The sequence below is a fragment of the Chanodichthys erythropterus genome, chromosome 21, assembly GCF_024489055.1.
Source record: "Chanodichthys erythropterus isolate Z2021 chromosome 21, ASM2448905v1, whole genome shotgun sequence".
Lineage (NCBI taxonomy): Eukaryota > Metazoa > Chordata > Actinopteri > Cypriniformes > Xenocyprididae > Chanodichthys > Chanodichthys erythropterus.
In genome coordinates, this window is record NC_090241.1 from 7981919 (window position 1) to 8001240 (window position 19322).

Here is a 19322-nt window from a genome sequence, read left to right on the forward strand (position 1 = left end):
GTTAATGACCTTCTGGCTTATACATTACAGTGTTTGACAGGAACATCTGTGTGTTCGAGTGTGTTTTAGATCTTGTCAGAATCTAAAGATAAACGTGTTCATTGTCGTTTAACTGACTGTGTTCAGTTGCAGGATTTTCTTTGTGTGTTTATGCATATGAGAGAATTTGTCTCGCCAATCAGTTTCTTTTGTAAATGTTTACAATCCCTTGTTTGTTTTTCTTTGCCTTAAAGAACAGTATACTGTGTGCTAAATTATGTTCCAACTGTCTCTTTAGTATGTTGTATGTTGCTATTAAAACTGTCTTACTGTGCTTATATAGTTACCACTTTACAGCATGTACACATATCTAAATTGCAGCACTGCCTTCTATCCATGCATGTTTCTGTCTTTTTAGTGACAGAACACTTAGGCACTTAGGGTCATGACCTTTGAGCTCCTACCTTTTAACCTTAACCCTTTGCCCTTTCCTCTCATCTGACCGTCTGTGCTTGCTGCGGTCGGCTTCACCTGGCAGCTGGTTAACGCTAGGTGCACAGCTGCAGACAAGGACCAGAAAGATTTAACCAACAGGTTACTGACAGGAGAGAGTGAGATTCAGGTACCGCCCACCTGCTTCCTGTCACCCCCCGCTCACCACGCCCCCCACCCCCGCCGCCCGCACAACCACTCCAGGACAAGACCACACCCCTCTGTCGCTCACCTGAGCAGGGTTACTATGAGTCAAAAAAGGCCCATATAAACTTGCAGGGGTGGGTAATATAATGGTTGAAACAAGCACATTATTATTATTTTTTTTAAAAAGTTGACTGTGGCTGATATTATGTAAATCACATGCTGTATAATACATAAATATTTAAATATAAAATCATTGAAATATTATGTAAAATATAAATAATAACAATATATATTATAAATGTATCATATCTTATGAACAATCCAATTTAATAATGGGAAATAATAATAATAATAATACAGTAATATATTATAAGACATATACTATAATTATATAAATTGCTGAAATTAAAACTTACTTTTAGAAGTTATACTCAGAATTCCATATATATATATATATATATATATATATATATATATATATATATATATATATATTTAATATTTAATTATTATATATATATATATATATATATATATATATATATATATATATATATATATAAAATACACAAAATATACACTAATTATATAATATATAACTTTATATGAACTTTCTATGGATCAAAGAATCCTGAAAAAAACAAACAAAAAACATTGATAATAATTAGAAATGATTCTGGAGTATCAAATCAGCATATTAGAATTATTTCTGAAGTATCATGTGACACTGAAGACTGGAGTAATGATGCTGAAAATGCAGCTTTGATCACAGGAATACATTACATTTTAAAATGTATTCAAACAGAAAACAATTATCTTAAATTGGAATAATATTTCACAATATTATTGTTTTTACTGTATTTTTGATTACATAAATGCCTGGGTGAGCAGAAGTGACTTTTTTTAAAAACTATAAATAAAATAAATAATATACAGGAACATTTTTGCTTGTATTACCCACCCATACTTGCATGCATTTTTTTGCACCATGACAACACAGAGTTTCACCTCTAAATCTATTGACACCATTCAGTAAGTGGTCAGCCCTGTTTCATTCAGTACTTCCTTGTTTCGGTGTCAAAACATTTCTGCATTTAAAGTGCTGTGAATGTGGAAGCTTGTAATGGAGTGGTCCTTAGTTTATTTACTCAGTCATGCTTTCAATAATCATTTCATTCTATTTATTTTGCTTTGCTCGTTTCCCTGCCGTTTTTCCTCTGGTGGTATGGTAACAGGGTTGGAATGCTGTGACCTCAGCAGCCTTGTGTTGCCCGTGGATATTATCGGCCTATAGCTGTGTGTGCTTATCGCCGTATAGAAGGACCTCCTTGATTTCATGTCTTATTCTACTATTTATTGCTGCTCAGTGCTTGTGACTCTCCAGCCAGTCTTTGTCATATTCTTATCTATAATGAACTAGCTAATTGCAACTACAAATAGAACATTGCTTTATTTTTGCAATAAGCCAATCAGGAGTCTCATAACAAGGCGTGGCTGGACAGAGTTTTTGGGGTTATGGAGGGCATAAGATGTCTGTGTATATATATATATATATATGAAGTGTGTGTTTGTATTTGGTGTCTTGGTTGGTGATGGGGACCGTTTTTAGTTTCAGATCTGAGCACTGATGATCTGATGTCATCTTTATCAGAGGCTCAGAACTCAAATAATTTCACTCTGATAATCTACATAAATTTACAATTTCAGCCACAATGCCTGATTCTATTCCTGCCTATTCATGTTAGCATGGTTCCGTTGTAGCATTCTGGTGATTTAACAAAGCTCCTCATCATGGCTTTTCATTCATTATTTGCATGGCGAAGTGAACAGACAGGGCAGGAATAGAACAGGCCACATGGCACACTGTACTAAGTCTTTAGCCATTGGCTGTATCTCTTAATCGACTGTGTTTTCCTCCAATCAGGTGTTCCAAGGGAGGCTCGACTCTCTTGCCGTGGCAACAATCAAAACTCTCTCGACAGTGATGCACAAGTCACCTGCTGCAAAGGTTTGTTATAATAGAATTCCAACATATAACAAATATGCATATTTCTATATACACTGCCATTCAAAAGTTTTGAGTCTGTACATGTTTTTTTGTTTTATTTCACAAGTCTCTTGTAATAGCCAATAAGAGACTTCTTTCAAAAATAAAAGTCTCACCAGGGCTGCATTTATTTGAGCAGAAATGGAGTAAAACAGTAATATTGTAAAATAATATTACAATTTAAAATAACTGTTTTCTATTGCAATCTATTTTAAAATGCAATTATGTGATGGCAAAGCTGAATTTTCAGCATCATTACTCCAGTCTTCAGTGTCACATGATCCTTCAGAAATCATTCTAATGTGCTGATTTGGTGCTCATAATCAGAAACATTTCTGATTATTATCAATGTTGAAAACAGTTGTGCTGCTTAATTTTTGTTCAAACCATGATACATATTTTGATGAATAGAAAGTTCAAAAGAGCAGCATTTATTTGATCATTTGTAACATTACAAATCTTTTTTAAGCACTATATCTTTTCTGTCACCTTTGATCAATTTAATACATCCTTTTCAAAATAAATAAAATAAAAAATCTTACTGACCCCAACCTTTTTTGATTGCTAGTGTAGTTATGCATGTAATTAGCAGTAGAATAAATCTTACCTTTAGAACAGGATTACCATGATCATGGAAGCACTTGGAAATATGTGGTCATTTAAAAATTGTTTCTAGTCCTGGAAAATGTATTAATATATATGTATATTTTTTCTGTTATAGATCAAAGATTAGTAACCAGCAGGAATCTTTATTTCATTTTTATTTGATGCCTTTAGGATTCTTTTGGATTTGGTTCCAAATTATGACCGAAATTCCAATGAATTTGAACTATTCAGCAACTAATTTAAACTTATAAAATAATAAATAAAACAAAAAAATTTTCTTGTAGGAAGTATTTAAGGAGCGGATTGGCTACACTCACCTGTATGAAGTGTTGGTGTCACTGGGTCAGCCTTCCAGACACCTGCTGAAGGAACTCATGAATATGGTGAGATGAACACTTCCTGTTTCCTGTGAGTCAGTCACATGATGTAACTGCCCTTTTCTTTCTCATTGTCAAGTCACCTTTATTTATATACTGCTTATACAATACGAATTGTTTCAAAACACCTTCACAGTAATAAACAGGAAAATAACACAAACAAATAATTCAAACTTCATTAAATGAGACAAATTCAAATTCTGCTGTTACAGAAATGACAGAAGAAGTTGTTATTCAGCTCGAGTTGGTTCAATTCAGTTCAATAACAGTGTTGATGTTGCAGAATTCATCAATTATGAAACAAATTCGATTCAGCTATAAAGCAGAAGACAATAGTGTCATTGTTAAAATAGTCCACAGTGGTTACTGACTACAGTGGTTCAACCTTAATGTTATGAAGCGATGAGAATACATTTTGTATGCAAAAAACAAATAAAAACAACTACTTTATTCAACAATTTCTTTTCTCAGTGTAGTCTCCTACACTGTTCATATAGTAAACACAGTGCAGCACTTCCAGGTTCTACGTCAGAACGACGGCTCATTATTGGCCAGCTCCTGCATCAGCATCACACACACGCGTGAACAGCGTCGACCAATCCTGAGCCACCGTTCTGACGTAGAACTCGGAAGCTCTGCACTGTTTACTACGTCAACAAAGTAGGAGACTGACAGGGAAGAGAACAAATGTTTGAATAAAATTATTACTTTTGTTTCTTTTTTGCGCATAAAATGTATTCTCATCGCTTCATAACATTAAGGTTGAACCACTGTAGTCACATGGACTATTTTAATACAGCTCACTACATTTGGAGCGTAGTCATCTAATGTTTTTGTTCTGTATTCCTGCAGGCTGTTGAAGGTGAACATTCCTCCGTTGGCCTCCTGGGCATCAGTAACGTGGACCCTCTCCTGCTCCTGATCCAGTGGCTTCCAGAGCTGGACTCTGCCGAGCTGCAGATCTTCACTGCTGACTGGCTCCGCCGAATCTGCGGTCTGAACCGGCGGACCCGAGCCACCTGTGTAAACTCCTCCATGACTCTCAGATTGCTGTCGACTCTGGAGAGGCACGAGCGGCTACACCGGGCCTGTGCCGAGAGCCTGGTGGGGCTGTTGGGTTCTTTAGGCAGTCAATCTCTGAGTTCCTCTGAGCTCCAGCAACTACTGAGACTCCTGCGGCAGGACGAACCGGGCTGTGCTCACCCGTATGTGGGTCCTGTATTGCGTTCTCTCCTGGGGATGGTGCGCAAACAGGGTCTGGAGAGCGCCATGCAGTACTTTGATCTGTCACCGCCCATGGCTGGCATTTCCGTGCCGACCATCCTCCGTTGGCCAGGCTACGCCTTCAGCTTCTTTGCTTGGCTGTCACTGGACCAAGATCAACTGGGCTCGCCTAGTAAAGGAGAGAAGAGGAAACAGTTGTATAGGTGAGAATGGAGATAAAAGAGATTAGTGGTGTGAAAGTGATTTTGGTGGGAAAGGAAACAAGAAGTAAGGAATTGGGACTGGACAAAACCGTAATATCGTGAAAAATATAACACTTCAAAATAAATGTTTTCTATTTGAATTTATTTAAAAATGTAGTTTATTTCTGTGATCAAAGCTGAATTTTAAGCATCATTACTCCAGTCTTCAGTGTCACATGATTCTTCAGAAATCATTCTAATATGCTGATTTCAAGAAACATTTATTATTAATATCAAAGTTGAAAACAGTTGAGCTGTTTCATATTTTTTTCAAGATTCTTTAATGAATAGAAAGTTCAAAAGAACAGCATATATTTGAAATGGAAATCTTTTGTTACATTATTAATGGCTTTACTGTCACTTTTGATCAATTTAATGTATTCTTGCTAAAAAATATTAATTTTACTGACCCCGCACTTTTAAATGGTAATGTATTTGCACCAAGAGACTATATTTTATTTTATTATTTAAAAAAATATATATTTAATATAAACTTAATAAAACTTATATATATTTTGTAAATATTTGAAATACTGTATCTCCCACCCTACAAAGAATGGTGAATATTTAAAAGAACATGTTCCTGCGTCTCTTATGTAATTGCTCGTCTGTTTCAGTATTTGTCACGTTATGTCTTGTCTCAGACAGCGTCTTGATCATTTATGTTTCTAGTTATTATTATTTATAATTGTTATTTCTAGTCATTAGTATTGTTAAAAATAACTAAATTTTTATTACACAGCAAATCATTTTCAATTTTATACTCCAGTGTGCGCACATCCTGTGTTTGTGCCTCCTAACTGTGATATTTAATTCATTTTCACTATAAGGACTGATTTCTAAAAACTTTTTCTTATGTTTTTGTATGCGCATAGTTTTTTCACCCCGGGCGGCACTGGGTTCGAGGCCTTTATCAGTTCAGCCGGAGTGCTTGTGGTTGCCGTCTGCACTAAGAAAGAATATGTCACCGTCATGCTGCCTGACTACTGCTTCTGTGATTCGCTCTGGGTGAGTCAAATGACAACAGTAATGAAAGTGAAAAAAAAGTGATGTGATGTGTAGCCAAGTCTGGTTTCCCATACTCAGAATTTGTGCTCTCCCATCGAAGTGCAGTGAGTATTGAACACACACACACACCCCGTGAATACACACCCAGAGCATCGGGCAGCCATTTTTTTGCTGCGGCACCCGGGGAGTGATTGGGGTTAGGTGCCTTGCTCAAGGGCACCTCAGTTGAGGGTAATGAGAGTGGAAAAGAGTGCTGTTCATTCACTCCCCCCACCTACATTTCCTGCCGGTAATGAGACTCAAACCCACAGACTTCGGGTTACAAGTCCGACTCTCTAACCATTAACCATTTTTATTGTTACAGCATGGACAGTCAAAGAACAAAGTGAAATTGAGTTGTAATGAGATGTTTGTATTTGACCTGCAGCACAGCATTGGTGTAGTTCATGTGCCGGGGAAGAGGCCGTTTGGCCAGAGTCTGGTTTATATCTTTGTGGATGGACAGCAGAAACTATCAGCACCTTTAAAATACCCAACCATGACTGAGGTAAGAGAAACAACCGTTTCTGTACTGTTTCTTTTTAAAAACCCACCTAAAAACCACCCTAGTAGCATTTCAGAAAGTGTGAAATATTAAAGAGGACCTATTATGCCCTTGATTTTCTTGCAGACCTGTTATTATGTCTTTATTTTCTTTTTGGGGTCTACTAGAATAGGTTTTAATGTAGGGCTGCAACGATTAATCGCGATTAATCGTGCAAAAAGTCTGTGTTTACGTAATATATATGTGTGTGTTCTGTGTATAATAATTATGTATATATAAATACACACATACAGGTATAAAGTTTAGAAATATATGCATGTATTATAAATATATGTATATATATATATTTATATATATTTTATATTACATATAAACATACATATTTTATATATAAATATAACATTTTTCTTAAATATATACATGAATGTGTGTGTATTTATATATACATAATTATTATACACAGAACACACACACATATATTACATAAACACAGACTTTTATTTTGCAAACGATTAATCGCGATTAATCGTTGCAGCCCTATTTTAATGTTTTACTTTTTTATTTTATAATTTTTTTTTTTTATAAAAAGCATTATTTTTCACATTAATTTTTGCAGCACCTCTCTTGCTTGTCTGCTTAAAACACTCTTTTTAGTTCCTTCTCTATGAAGCCCCTTCTTCCAAAAAGTTCAGTGTGCTCTGTTTGGTCGGCTGGATCAGTGTGTCGTGATTGGTCAGCCGCTTAAAGCGTGTTTTGGAAATGTCACGCTCCTTACCATAACCAAGTTTAAACGCACTACTAACTAACTCAACCAGGCCTCGCCCCTTTATTTGCATATGCCTTGGCAGGAAAATTTAAATGAGGAACATTGTGACATGTTTGTTCCCAGAATTCAAGATTACAATGGAGGCATTTCAGGGAATTCAGAAACAGTGCTTGCTGATAAAAAGAATAACTCCCTTTTGGAGTGACTTTGGAACCTTGCAGACATTATTTCATGCTCAGATAGCAAAATTACACACTAAAGAAAGATGAAAATGCATAAAAAAAGCATAATAGGGCCCCTTTTAAACTCTGTGTTTGTTCAGTCTTTTATCTTTGTATCTCACTTTCTCTCAGGCCTTCACGTCATGCTGTATCGGTTCAGCGGGTCACCGCACCACGACCCCACCTCCCTCTCAAATCCCAGATCCTCCATTTTCTGGAGGTAATTCCTCTGGACGCACGTCTTTCGGCGCTATCCTCCCGGGCTGGGGCGGGCTGCTAGGTACCAAACCTGAATCCGTCACCAAACTAATTTCCGCCGGGACTCAGGACAGCGAGTGGGGGAGTCCCACCTCATTGCAAGGGCAGTTGGGAAGTGTCATGGTCTTCCACGAGCCTCTCCAAGCCAGTCATGTCAAAGCCCTCTGTAGCGCAGGACCAAACTGTATTTCCCCCTTTAAAAGTCAAGAAGCTGAACTTGGAGACTTGGCACCTAAACTTCTGGTACACTATTCTCCAAAGGTGAGATGTGCATGTAGGTCAATGTCACCTAGGACAGAAATGATGCACAATAAAATATGCTATATATTTCACTTTTTCTTTTCAAATTACATGTTTTATGTCACTGTTGTCTTCTTAGTAAACAAGTACACTAACTAAAAAAAAAAAAAAATTAAACCATGTCTGAGGGATTTAAACTTAACATTTCAATATTTAAATTTAAAAATTGATATGAATAATTTTCACACAATTAAAATTAAATTAGCATATGTTTATAGTTTTAAAAAGTAATGTCTTGTTTTATGTTGAATTTTCATGCTTGAAGATTGAAAGTCTGGGTACCATTCAAAAGTTTGGGGTCAGTGTTAGGAAAGGATGTATTAAATTGATCAAAAATGAACATTTATAAAAACATTTATAATGTTACAAAAGATTTTTATTTCAAATAAATGCTGTTCTTTTGAACTTTCTATTCATCAAAGAATCCTAAATGAAAAAAATGTATTACATTTTCCACAAAAATATTAAGCAGCACAACTGTTTTCAACACTGATAATAAAAAGAAATGTTCCTTGAGCAGCAAATCAGCATATTAGAATGATTTCTGAAGGATCATGTGACACTGAAGACTGGAGTAATGATGCTGAAAATTCAGCTTTGCCATCACAAGAATAAATTACACTTTAAATATATTCAAATAGAAAACAGTCATTTTAAATTGCAATAATATTTCACAATATTACCATTTTTACTGTTTTGATCAAATGCAGCCTTGCTGAGCAGAAGAGGCTTTTATTTCAAAAACATTTAATTTACTGAACCCAAACTTTTGATTAGCAGTGAATGTAAATGATGAAGGCATGCTAAAAAGTTCATATAACAAAAAAAAGTTTTTATTAGTTTAAAAAATAAAAATTACCTGCTGAGACATGCCTCAAGTTAAAGAATCACTCATTTATGTGTTTGCTCTGAAACATCATAAATGTAAATTACTCATATTTAGCATGTAAACGTCTAATCGTTGTTTCCTTCCATATACAGGCATGTCGGAACCCAATTTGTCTGGATTTGTCCCCTAATATGCTGCATGGTCGCCTGACAGGAAATAAAGTGGTCAACTGGGATATCAAAGTATGTTTGCTGTTCCCTTTCTTCCTTCATTTTTTTTTTTTTTTTTTTGTCAGAGAGTGCTCTCCGTAACTTTCCTTCTCCTTAAACACCTGCTCCCTGCTCACACTCTCTCGTCTTTTTAGGACATGATCAACTGTGTTGGAGGGCTTCCTGTGTTACTTCCAGTCTTGGAACAGTTAACTTTGTTAACCCCTGATTTACATCACGTTGACCGCTCGGGGTCAGAGTTCATCAGCCCTGACTCAGCCACACCCGCTGAAGGAGACTGGGTCATACTACCTTCAAACAGGGCGTCAGGTGAGCACATTCATTTTTATGTTTGATTTAATACATTGATAACCGATTCCTTCATTGTATTTTTAAGTGTCACTCCTAGCCCTAAATAACCATTAGCTCTCTGGTTATTTATTATTTTATTTATTTTATTTTATTTTATTTTATTTTATTTTATTTTATTTTATTTTATTTTATTTTATTTTATTTTATTTTATTTTATTTTATTTTATTTTATTTTATTTTTTTATTTTATTTTGTTTTGTTTTATTTTGTTTTTTGTTTTGTTTTGTTTTGTTTTGTTTTGTTTTGTTTTGTTTTTTATTAAATATTAAATTTTATTTTATTTAATTAAAACTATAAAAAAATATATTAATAGAAAGAAAACTGAAATAAATATTAGCTGAAACTTTGAAAAAACTTAAAAATTTAGTAATAAACTGTAATAAATATACACAACTGAAAATAAATATAAATTAAAGCAAAATAGAAATATAAAAAACTAGTAAAATGACAAAAGCACATAACATTTCTAAAACTGAAAAGCGAAAAATAAAAGCTAATTTGACCAGTGAACCATCTTATTTTATATATAAAATATATATTTTACAAAATAATTTGGACTCTAAATTTGTTAGAAAATCAAAGCTGTTTGTCTAATAAAGTTTTGTTCCAAATTTGAAGTTAATATCATAAACATTGTGATAAAAGGTTTTAAAACATGGTAAAGCAATGTCCAGTTACAAAATGTTTTTCACACATAGAATTTTGAGCTTTTTAAGTTTTAAGAAAGATACATAATTTCAAGGATGATACCTAATTTATGATGATTACTGAAATATGTGATAGGGATACTTAAATATTATATAAAGAATACTAAAATAACACTGTTACTAGCTGTTGGTGGACATAATGAATGTGTGACTGATCTTAAAGAATCTTACCTCTTGCCCCTTTTCTGTATTTCTGATTATTATTTCTTGACAATATTGTGATATGATGTTTTATTTTTCAGAGGCCAGACTGGAGAAGAATCTCGTGGCGACGTTCTTGCTGGTGATCAAGCATTTCCTGCAGCGGCATCCCATAAACCAGGAAACACTTCTTCACTCACATGGTGTGGCCACATTAGGAGCTCTGCTTCAGAAGGTACCCATGATTCTCTTTCTCTTGATTTCTCAGTCTTTCTCTCTGCATGTCTTCATTTACCCGTCTCGTTCTGTGCCTGTGTGCAGTTGCCAGCGTTCCTGGTGGACGTGAGCGTGTTGGTGGCGGTTCAGCTTTTGATTGAGCAGATGACGTATGAGAAGAACTCGCAGCTCCTGCAGCAGCTCCACACACACCTGCTGTTCAACTTCAGCATCTGGAACCAAGGAGATTTCCCCCTGCGCATCGGTCAGTCTCTTGTCGTGCCCCAAATGACGCGCTATGCACTTATACACGGTGTACTCAACCGTGTAGTCTATGAAAGGTTATTTTGTCATTCAAGATTGAAAAGTTGGTGGTCACTGTTGCACTCTTTTTATTGTGGAGTTATGATGTGTACATTTCATGAGGCTCTTGTGAGTACTTTTGTAATGAGCATGATGTGTTTGCTGTGGTGAAGGTCACATCCAGTACATGTCCACCGTCATCAAAGACAGCAGAAAGCAGTTCAGGAAGAAATATGGAGTGCAGTTCCTGCTGGATACAGTTCGCCTTTACTATGGGTAAGACTACATCTCCCACAATCCCTCAGTCCTCTGCTGTGACACTTTCGCATAACCTGATATTGCGGAGTTCAACATGTTCCTGGGTCAACATTTTTGTTGATCCTGGAACAACATTCATACCAACCAATCAGATTTGAGGGACAAGTTTACAGATTATGTCAAGTTTAGGCTTAAAATCATGAATTGGTGCTTCTATATCAGTGTTATTCATCTATCATTTCCCTCTGATTTTTGGGATAACGTATGGGTAGGATTAGGTTTGGGGGTAAGAATAGGGTTAAGACTAAATTTTCAGACTAGAATGTTGTTCCAGGATCAACAAAATATGTTGACCCAGGAACGCATCTAACTCAGCAATATCAGGATGTGCATCACTATCTGTGAAGTTATCGCCTCATGACTGTACTGCCTCTTTCTCCTTCCATCACTTCATCCATTCTCTCTTTCTCTTCTTTCTAGTTCTGGAAGTAGAGATGCAGATCTGAGTGAGGATGACATTAAGACAATCAGAGCATCTCTCTGTGGCCTTCTGAAGTATTACATCAGCAAGGGGACCACCCAAGACGAGATCCAGAGCATTCTGGGATACATCGCTGCCATTGGAGATGAGGAACAGGTGAGAAGAGGAAGATATTGTTGGAATTTGGATTAAGTATGCTGAAAATAGTACACTCCTATTCAAAAAATTGTTTTAAATGTTTTGAAAGAAGTCTCTTATTGCTTACCAAGGCAATCAAAAATGCACAAAAGATTGGCATAGCAGTGGAATTAGTTTCCATTGCTATGCCGATATTTTCTGCATTTTGGTTGCCTTGATAAGCAATAAGAGACTTCATTCAAAACATTTTTTTAAAAATTCTTATAATATTACCAAGTGGCAGCATTGAAAATAACAGAGGGCCTAACACACATCCTTGAGGCACTCCATAATTTACTGCTGTGATCTTAGATGTTTCCCTGTTTAAATATACAAAATGGTAACAGTCTGATAGGCACGATCTAAACCACCTTAATGCCTGTCCCTGAATGATACTAGAACAATGTTATATATTTTGTAAACTTGTGTACTTACATTATCCCAAATGTTTCCAACAATGTTTAAATCCAGACAAATCAGCAATTTTAAACAAGACACGGACTGTGTCATTTTGTCGCTTGTCAGTGATGTCATACCCATATCCGCATTGCCCTAGATTTCTAGTTTTACTTTTGTAGAAACCAGGGAAACACCAAAGACACTTTAATATTATGTGTTTTATTAGACAGGTGAGCAACTGTTTGGATACATTTATCAACAGAAAACAAATTATTGTTATAAAGCTCAACATGGTTAGTCTTATTGTTTGGTTTACCACAAGTACCAATTTTTTACCATGCCTCAGAGACAACACTATTTTGTCAAGTGGCCAACATAGCATAATCAGAGAGAGCTTTTTCCAGCATACAATATATGATGCAACACAATATCATTCAGCAACACAAGTCATCCAGTTTTTATTAATGACATTCCAAAATCGATCCAGATTACTGCAAAGTGCAACAAGTCTCTTATACCAGCTACCGAGCGAACGCACAGAGTAACGTTATAACAGCTTTCAACACACTCAAACGTATTTAGTATGATTGTTTTAATCATGTAAAACAGTGCTGCGTTACCCCGCATATGCAACGAAAAGAGCGGAAGCGGCCGACTACAGTATAAGCATAATAAAAGCTCAGCTGGACTCTTTTCACACCCTTATTCATAACACAGTAACGTTAATAAAACCTATGTATTAACATTAGCTCATCCATGAACATGAACATGAGACGACAACTCCCTTGATTCCACGGTCATTCACGGCGTCATGAAGCTACGCCTTTGTTTTGAATAAGAGACCTCTAGTGGCGAAAATTACATATTGTCCTTTTAAGATATCATTTAGTTATACGTGATGCTTGAGTGTTTGTGTGCAGGAAAGAAGCACTCTCTTTTATTGTTATTGATCTGCCCTTTCTAATCAGTAGAGCAAATGTCCTCTGTCTTTCTCTATTTTAATTATTTCTAAACCTCAATGTACTTAACCACAAACTGGATTTACTACCCTGCCAATTCATTTAATTGCTGTCTCTTCCGGTTTCTCCTGCTCTTATCACTTATTAGCAATAAACTTTAACTAAACATGAAAATGAAATCAATGCAATGCAGAATGTTGTGTCTCAGCGACTGTGCTATGTTTTAGCTGTGTGGGATCTTGGAGCTGCTGTTGACTCTGCTGCAGACCAGCGCGGCGCGGGACCAGCTCTTCCTGCTGCTGTTCGAACCGGGAGCAGCTGACTCCTGCTATGCACTGCTGCTCAACAACAAACACTCTGACCGTCTCCGAGAGCTCGTCTTCAAGGTGCACTTAATACTCTGAGCATTGCGGATGCAGCTTGGTCATCAGTGACCATTATTATCAGAGGTGTTTGCTTCTCATGCTTGGGGTTGGAAATCTTTAAAAAAAAAAATGCTAACTTATTTGCATCACTTTTTCTACAAATGAAACCTAAAGTCATACTGTTACACTTCTAAGCATTCAGACTTATAATATTAGCCTTGCGGACAATAAAACAGGAACACAAATCCCATAGACTTAGCCTGAAGAAGAGAGCTGAGCATATCTAGAGACCAGAATATCAGAACAGTGGTTGGTTCTTTTGAATTGGTCTGAATATCAGCCACCTAGTAACCACCCAGATCACTCTAAAAACACTCAGAGTACCTTAACAACTGCATTGCAGTAGAATGCACATTCGTTAAATTGTTGCAAAATGATATTTTCCCTATTGTGATGTATATCTGAGTGAAGCGGCTTCTTCAACAAGAAAATATGTAGGGCAGGACTTGATTTTTTCTATTGTTTGGGTGGTTGTTTGCCATTGGTCGATCTCATGTGAGTGACAGGTTGCGCCAGTAAACACAGCATCAGAGAAGAGAAGAGATTTCACTGCAAGAGGGAGGGAAAGTTATTTTAATTAAAGATTATGAGGGCACATGAATTAAAAAAAATCAAGTCAGTTTTGATTTCACTGTGACTTTAATGTTCATTCTAATAGTTTGAAAAGTCAGAACTTTGATTCAAATATATATTGATTTATATACATTCATTCATTTGAATGCTCAGCAACTATAAATATGGTTTATGTAATGCATATTGCATTTTATAATATTTGAGAATCAAGTAAATTAGTGTTAAATTTAAATTTAAAAGTTGAGACTGAGGTATTAGTATGTACATTGCTAATTTTAAACTGCTACTTTAGTCCAAACTCTGTGTGTGTTTCTGCAGGTGTTTGAGCGGATGCTGAAGTGTGACCGCGTGTATGAGAAGAGCAAACAGAGGTTGCGCTTGAGGGATGTGGGATACTCCGGCCTCAGCCTGCTGTTCTCTGACCTGCACCTCACTTCCACCCTCATCAAGTGCCTCCTTCACCAAGTGCTGTCTACTGGTCAGTCTGATTAACACTCTAATCCACCCACCACCTGACTCAGCACATACTCTGATAAGAGCTCAAGTCCTTGCTAGGCCTGGGTGATTCAAATATTAATGAAAAATGTTTTGGTGGCAAAATAAAAATAGGAAAATAAATTAGGTTATACTATTTTGATAGTAGAATGTCTAATCAAATAAGACTAACTATAAGGAACTCCGCAACCACATGTCACCTAACTATCATTAATTTGCAACTACATGTCAACTAACTCTGAGTTAAGGCTCGGGTTAGTAAAAATAAGTTGACGTTACTTTTAGTTAGTAGAATATCTGTTCAAAATAAAGTGTTAGCAGATATTAAGCAGACAGTCTACTAATACTGTAATGAGAGTTAGTTGACATGTAGTTACAAAGTTACTTATAGTTAGTAGAATCTCTAAAGTGGACTATCGATTTAAAGTGTAACCATAATTTACATATTTTCAAAGCAAATGCATAATCTGTGTTGAATCTAAAATTTGTAATGTAATAAAAATAGTAATCATTATTATATATTTATATGAATATTATTTATTTATATGAATTTTATTATTTTCACTTATCTAAGCACATGTAGTTTATATAGAGAATGCAATTTATTAATAAGGCCACACTTAATTTGTTATGTGAAATGTTGTTTTTCCTTATGCCCTCCTTTTTGTCTTTTTGACTTTGTCCTCTAGATACTGTGGTGAACTATAAAGATCTGATGGCTGTGGTCCAGCTGACCCATAAAGCTGGGCCCAGTGTTCGCCTGACCATATGCAAGAGGGTTAGAGCACTTTCTTCATTTCTCACATATAGATATCACAGTTATTAGTTTTATTGAAATCAAAAAAGTGTTATTTTTTTTCAATAGAGCACAAAGTTTCTTTTTTCAAAATTGTTGCTTTACCATATAAAAGGACAAAATACACTATAGACAACAAATAATCCATATGATTCATGAGATATCTATTAAGGCATTTGAAGCCAAGTGATTGCTTTGTGTGAAGAAACAACCAAAAGTTTTTTTTTTTTTTCTGGAAAATCTTTCCTTCATGCATGGAACATCATTTTAATTTTTGGGGTGAACTTCCCTTTAACTAAAATAAAAACGTGAATTTGATTAAGATTATCAACTTATATACACTTTTTATTTTTTCCTATTCCCCACAGCTGTATGCGCTGTTGCAGTCTCAGCAAGATGCAGCGCTGCAGATTTCCAAGCAGATGTGTTGGCAGGGCACTCTAATGCGTTTGCTCGTCCGGAGCCCCGGGAGCGATGGAGGTTCCAGTTCGGGCCGTGGTGACGCAGCCAGCCTGGGGAGTTTTGAGCTGAGTCGCAGCACTGGAGCAAACCGCCTGGAGCCTCCTCTGGAACGCAGGACTCTCGAAGACGGCGTTGGAAGGCTAAACGAAGAGCGAGACAGCGTCTCAGACAGCAGGTCAATAGACAGCCTGGACAACGGAGACCTGATGTCTCTCTCCGAGACACCAGGGGACGCGCCGACACCCAAAGCCTGGGGCGGGAAAGTTTTGAGTTTGGACCTTTCCCATGTGCATCTGTTTGATCACGGGGACAGCGGCAGTCAGACTCCTGGTAGCATGCCTAGCACGCCTTCTCCTCTGGAGAATGCTAAGCCTTTCCTTGGAGCTTCCTCTCTGAATGATGACAACTTCCTGTTCAGTGACAATGTGTCCCTGGGAGAGTCTTTTAACAGCGAGGTAAGTCTAGAGATCTGATCTGTGTTTCTGAGTGGAGCATTTATCACTTCCTCGTACAAACACTGTTGTCATTTTTCACCCTCTGTATGTTCTCAACAAGAGAAGTACCTGATAATAAGTATTATAATGAAGGTGTCATGTGATTCTAAAACAGAATTTATAGATGAGTCACATTGAAAGTCATTATAAAATCTGTACACCCTTGACTGCACATTCTGTATTAATGTACCAAGTTGTTACAGGGTGATTAACTAATTTACTTGGCAGAATGGTGGTGTATTCCAGTGATTAATATTAATACATAATTTTTATTAAGCATTGATGTTTTTTATCATATTGCTGTTTTCGCCATTTTATTAAATATTTTTCTTACCGTAAAGTCACTATAACATTTACACTAGCATTATAATTTACACTACTGTTCATAATAATATTTTTATTGAGCAAGGACTCAAGTTGATAAAAAGTGACAGTAAAGACATTTACAAAATATTATTAAATAAATGCATTTTTTTTTTAAACTTTCTATTCATCAAAGAATCCTGAGAAAAGTCACAGTTTCCACAAAAGTATTAAGCAGCACAACTGATTCCAACATTAATAATTATTTTACAATACTACTGTTTTACTGTATTTTTGATCAAAGAAATGCAGCTTTGTTGGGCATAAGAGACTTTATATTTAAATAAAATTGAAATATATAAAGTGAAGGACTTAGTAGGTTTACACTTTATGAGCTTTTATGTCAATAAAAAAATTCGATCACACTTTAGATTAGGGTCCAATTCTCACAAAGACAATTAACTACGACTTTTGCCTCAATAAACTCCTAATAACTGCTTAGGTAGTGTTTAAGTTTAGGTATTGGGATTAAGGGATGTAGAATAAGGTCATGCAGAATAAGGCATTAATATGTGCTTTATAAGTACTAATAAACAGCCAATATATTAGTAATATGTATGTTAATAAGCAACTAGTTAATAGTGAGAATTGGACCCTAAACTAAAGTGTTACCAAATTTTTTTAGCCAGAGCCAATGTCTTTTCATTTCAAATAAGACTGATTGATTGATTTAAGCCTCTCTCTTGCCACCCAGCGTACGGAGGAGGAGTTGGCTCGTCTGGTGTTAGAGATCGTGTTGAATGTCATGTGGAGAGGCGTGGAGGGGTCAGATGATGCTGCCTGGCTGGAAAGGGGTCAGGTGTTCTCTGCGCTCACCAAACTAGGCACTGCCAATGAGCTGTTGCTGCCTGTCGACCACATCAAGCTCAGGTGAGACTACAGCTCAAGTTTGTTTCTTTGTTTAAAGAAACCAAATCAAAATGAAAGTTTTTATTATATATATATATATATATATATATATAAAAACTTTATTTAATAATCAATTAATTAATTTAATTTATTTAATAATCAACACTCACATAAAAAGTTGTATATAAACATTTTAATTGCACATAAGGCAGTTTTTATATCAACTATTTATTGAAAATAATAAATATAATTATCTAAACTCCCAAATTTGTTAAATGGTGGCTGTAATCAAATCTGTCATGACAGATTTATTCAAACACACATTAAATAATGAAGTAAAAATATAATGATGTAGTATTGTGCATATACAGTAGTCAACTTTTGAAGTGGATCAAAAAAGTTCATCAAAGTTGTCCTAAGAAGAAGATTTTGATGAAAGGTTTTGATCCACTACAAATGTTGACTACTTTCACAAAATGCTCTTCTCTAGATTTTTTTTTTTCTAGCTGACTAACAACTTTATGGACATTGAATGGCTTTCCTGAGGTACATGTAACGTTACATAACATTGTTTACAAGCTGTTTTATTCCAGTTATATAGTTTCTCTGTGCCGTTATCACTATACTGTAGTTCAGATGTGGACTCTGCTATCCTTTTGTATTTAATTATAATTTAGAACTATGTCTTTATTGTTATAGTTAGATGTGAGCGGACCTTTATTACATTTGCTAACCTCTTTCTCTCCAGTCTGATGGAGAGGATGTTGGAATGGGCCGTAACGGACAACCGAGAGGCGACGACGGCCACGCTGCCGCAGCACACGGAGAATGCAGTGCGTCTGCTGCACGTGGTGCAGGACTTCCTGCAGGCTGAGGGTCTGGTGAATCCCGCCCTATGGACTGAGAAGGTTCTGGAGGAGACGGTGACTCTGATGGATGGGCTGATGGTGTGGTATGCCTCAGGGACGCAGTGGCTCCAGCTGTCTCAGGTGGGGCTACGGCTGCTGCTCGGGTTCATGGCTCAGGAAGATCCGCAGGTGAGAGCTCATAAGTCTATTACCTGTGATCAAAACTTTGCTGAAAAAAACCTGTTGTACACAATCTTCAGTTACACTTTATTTTGATAGTCCACTTTAGACATTGTACTAACTATAAGTAACTTTGCAACTACATGTCAACTAACTCTCATTTGAGTATTAGTAGACTGTTAGGGTCTGGGTTTGTAGAATAAGTTGACATGCAGTTGCAAAGTTACTTATAAAGTCAGTAGAATATCTGTTGGGAGCATCAAAATAAAGTGTTAGCTGATATTAAAGGTGCCCTCGAATGAAAAATTTAATTTATCTTGGCATAGTCAAATAACAAGAGTTCAGTACATGGAAATGACATACAGTGAGTCTCAAACTCCATTGTTTCCTCCTTCTTATATAAATCTCATTTGTTTAAAAGACCTCCGAAGAACAGGCTAATCTCAACATAACACCGACTGTTATGTAACAGTCAGAGTGTACGCCCCAAATATTTGCATATGCCAGCCCATGTTCCCAACGTTATGAAAGGCATTAGACAAGGGCAGCCAGTAACATCTGGATCTGCACAGGTT

At 36.2% G+C, this 19322-nt stretch overlaps 1 protein-coding gene across 12 annotated transcripts in view; it reads left to right on the forward strand.

Moving 5' to 3' along the window:
- The window catches only part of nbeal1 (neurobeachin-like 1), a 72396-nt gene that overhangs the window by 28036 nt on the left and 25038 nt on the right, over nt 1–19322 (forward strand). For 9 of the 12 annotated variants that reach the window (XM_067372953.1, XM_067372954.1, XM_067372955.1 and 6 more), the window contains exons 11-29: nt 518–601; nt 2543–2626; nt 3556–3654; nt 4501–5075; nt 5990–6122; nt 6550–6669; nt 7786–8172; nt 9193–9282; nt 9405–9579; nt 10571–10704; nt 10791–10950; nt 11162–11264; nt 11727–11883; nt 13490–13648; nt 14579–14738; nt 15445–15533; nt 15920–16468; nt 17565–17740; nt 18468–18756. In XM_067372953.1, coding sequence (XP_067229054.1) covers nt 518–601; nt 2543–2626; nt 3556–3654; nt 4501–5075; nt 5990–6122; nt 6550–6669; nt 7786–8172; nt 9193–9282; nt 9405–9579; nt 10571–10704; nt 10791–10950; nt 11162–11264; nt 11727–11883; nt 13490–13648; nt 14579–14738; nt 15445–15533; nt 15920–16468; nt 17565–17740; nt 18468–18756 — 3723 coding nt within the window. The remainder of the gene's footprint in view (nt 1–517; nt 602–2542; nt 2627–3555; nt 3655–4500; nt 5076–5989; nt 6123–6549; nt 6670–7785; nt 8173–9192; nt 9283–9404; nt 9580–10570; nt 10705–10790; nt 10951–11161; nt 11265–11726; nt 11884–13489; nt 13649–14578; nt 14739–15444; nt 15534–15919; nt 16469–17564; nt 17741–18467; nt 18757–19322) is intronic. The other 3 variants (XM_067372960.1, XM_067372956.1, XM_067372957.1) reach the window with 1 other exon arrangement.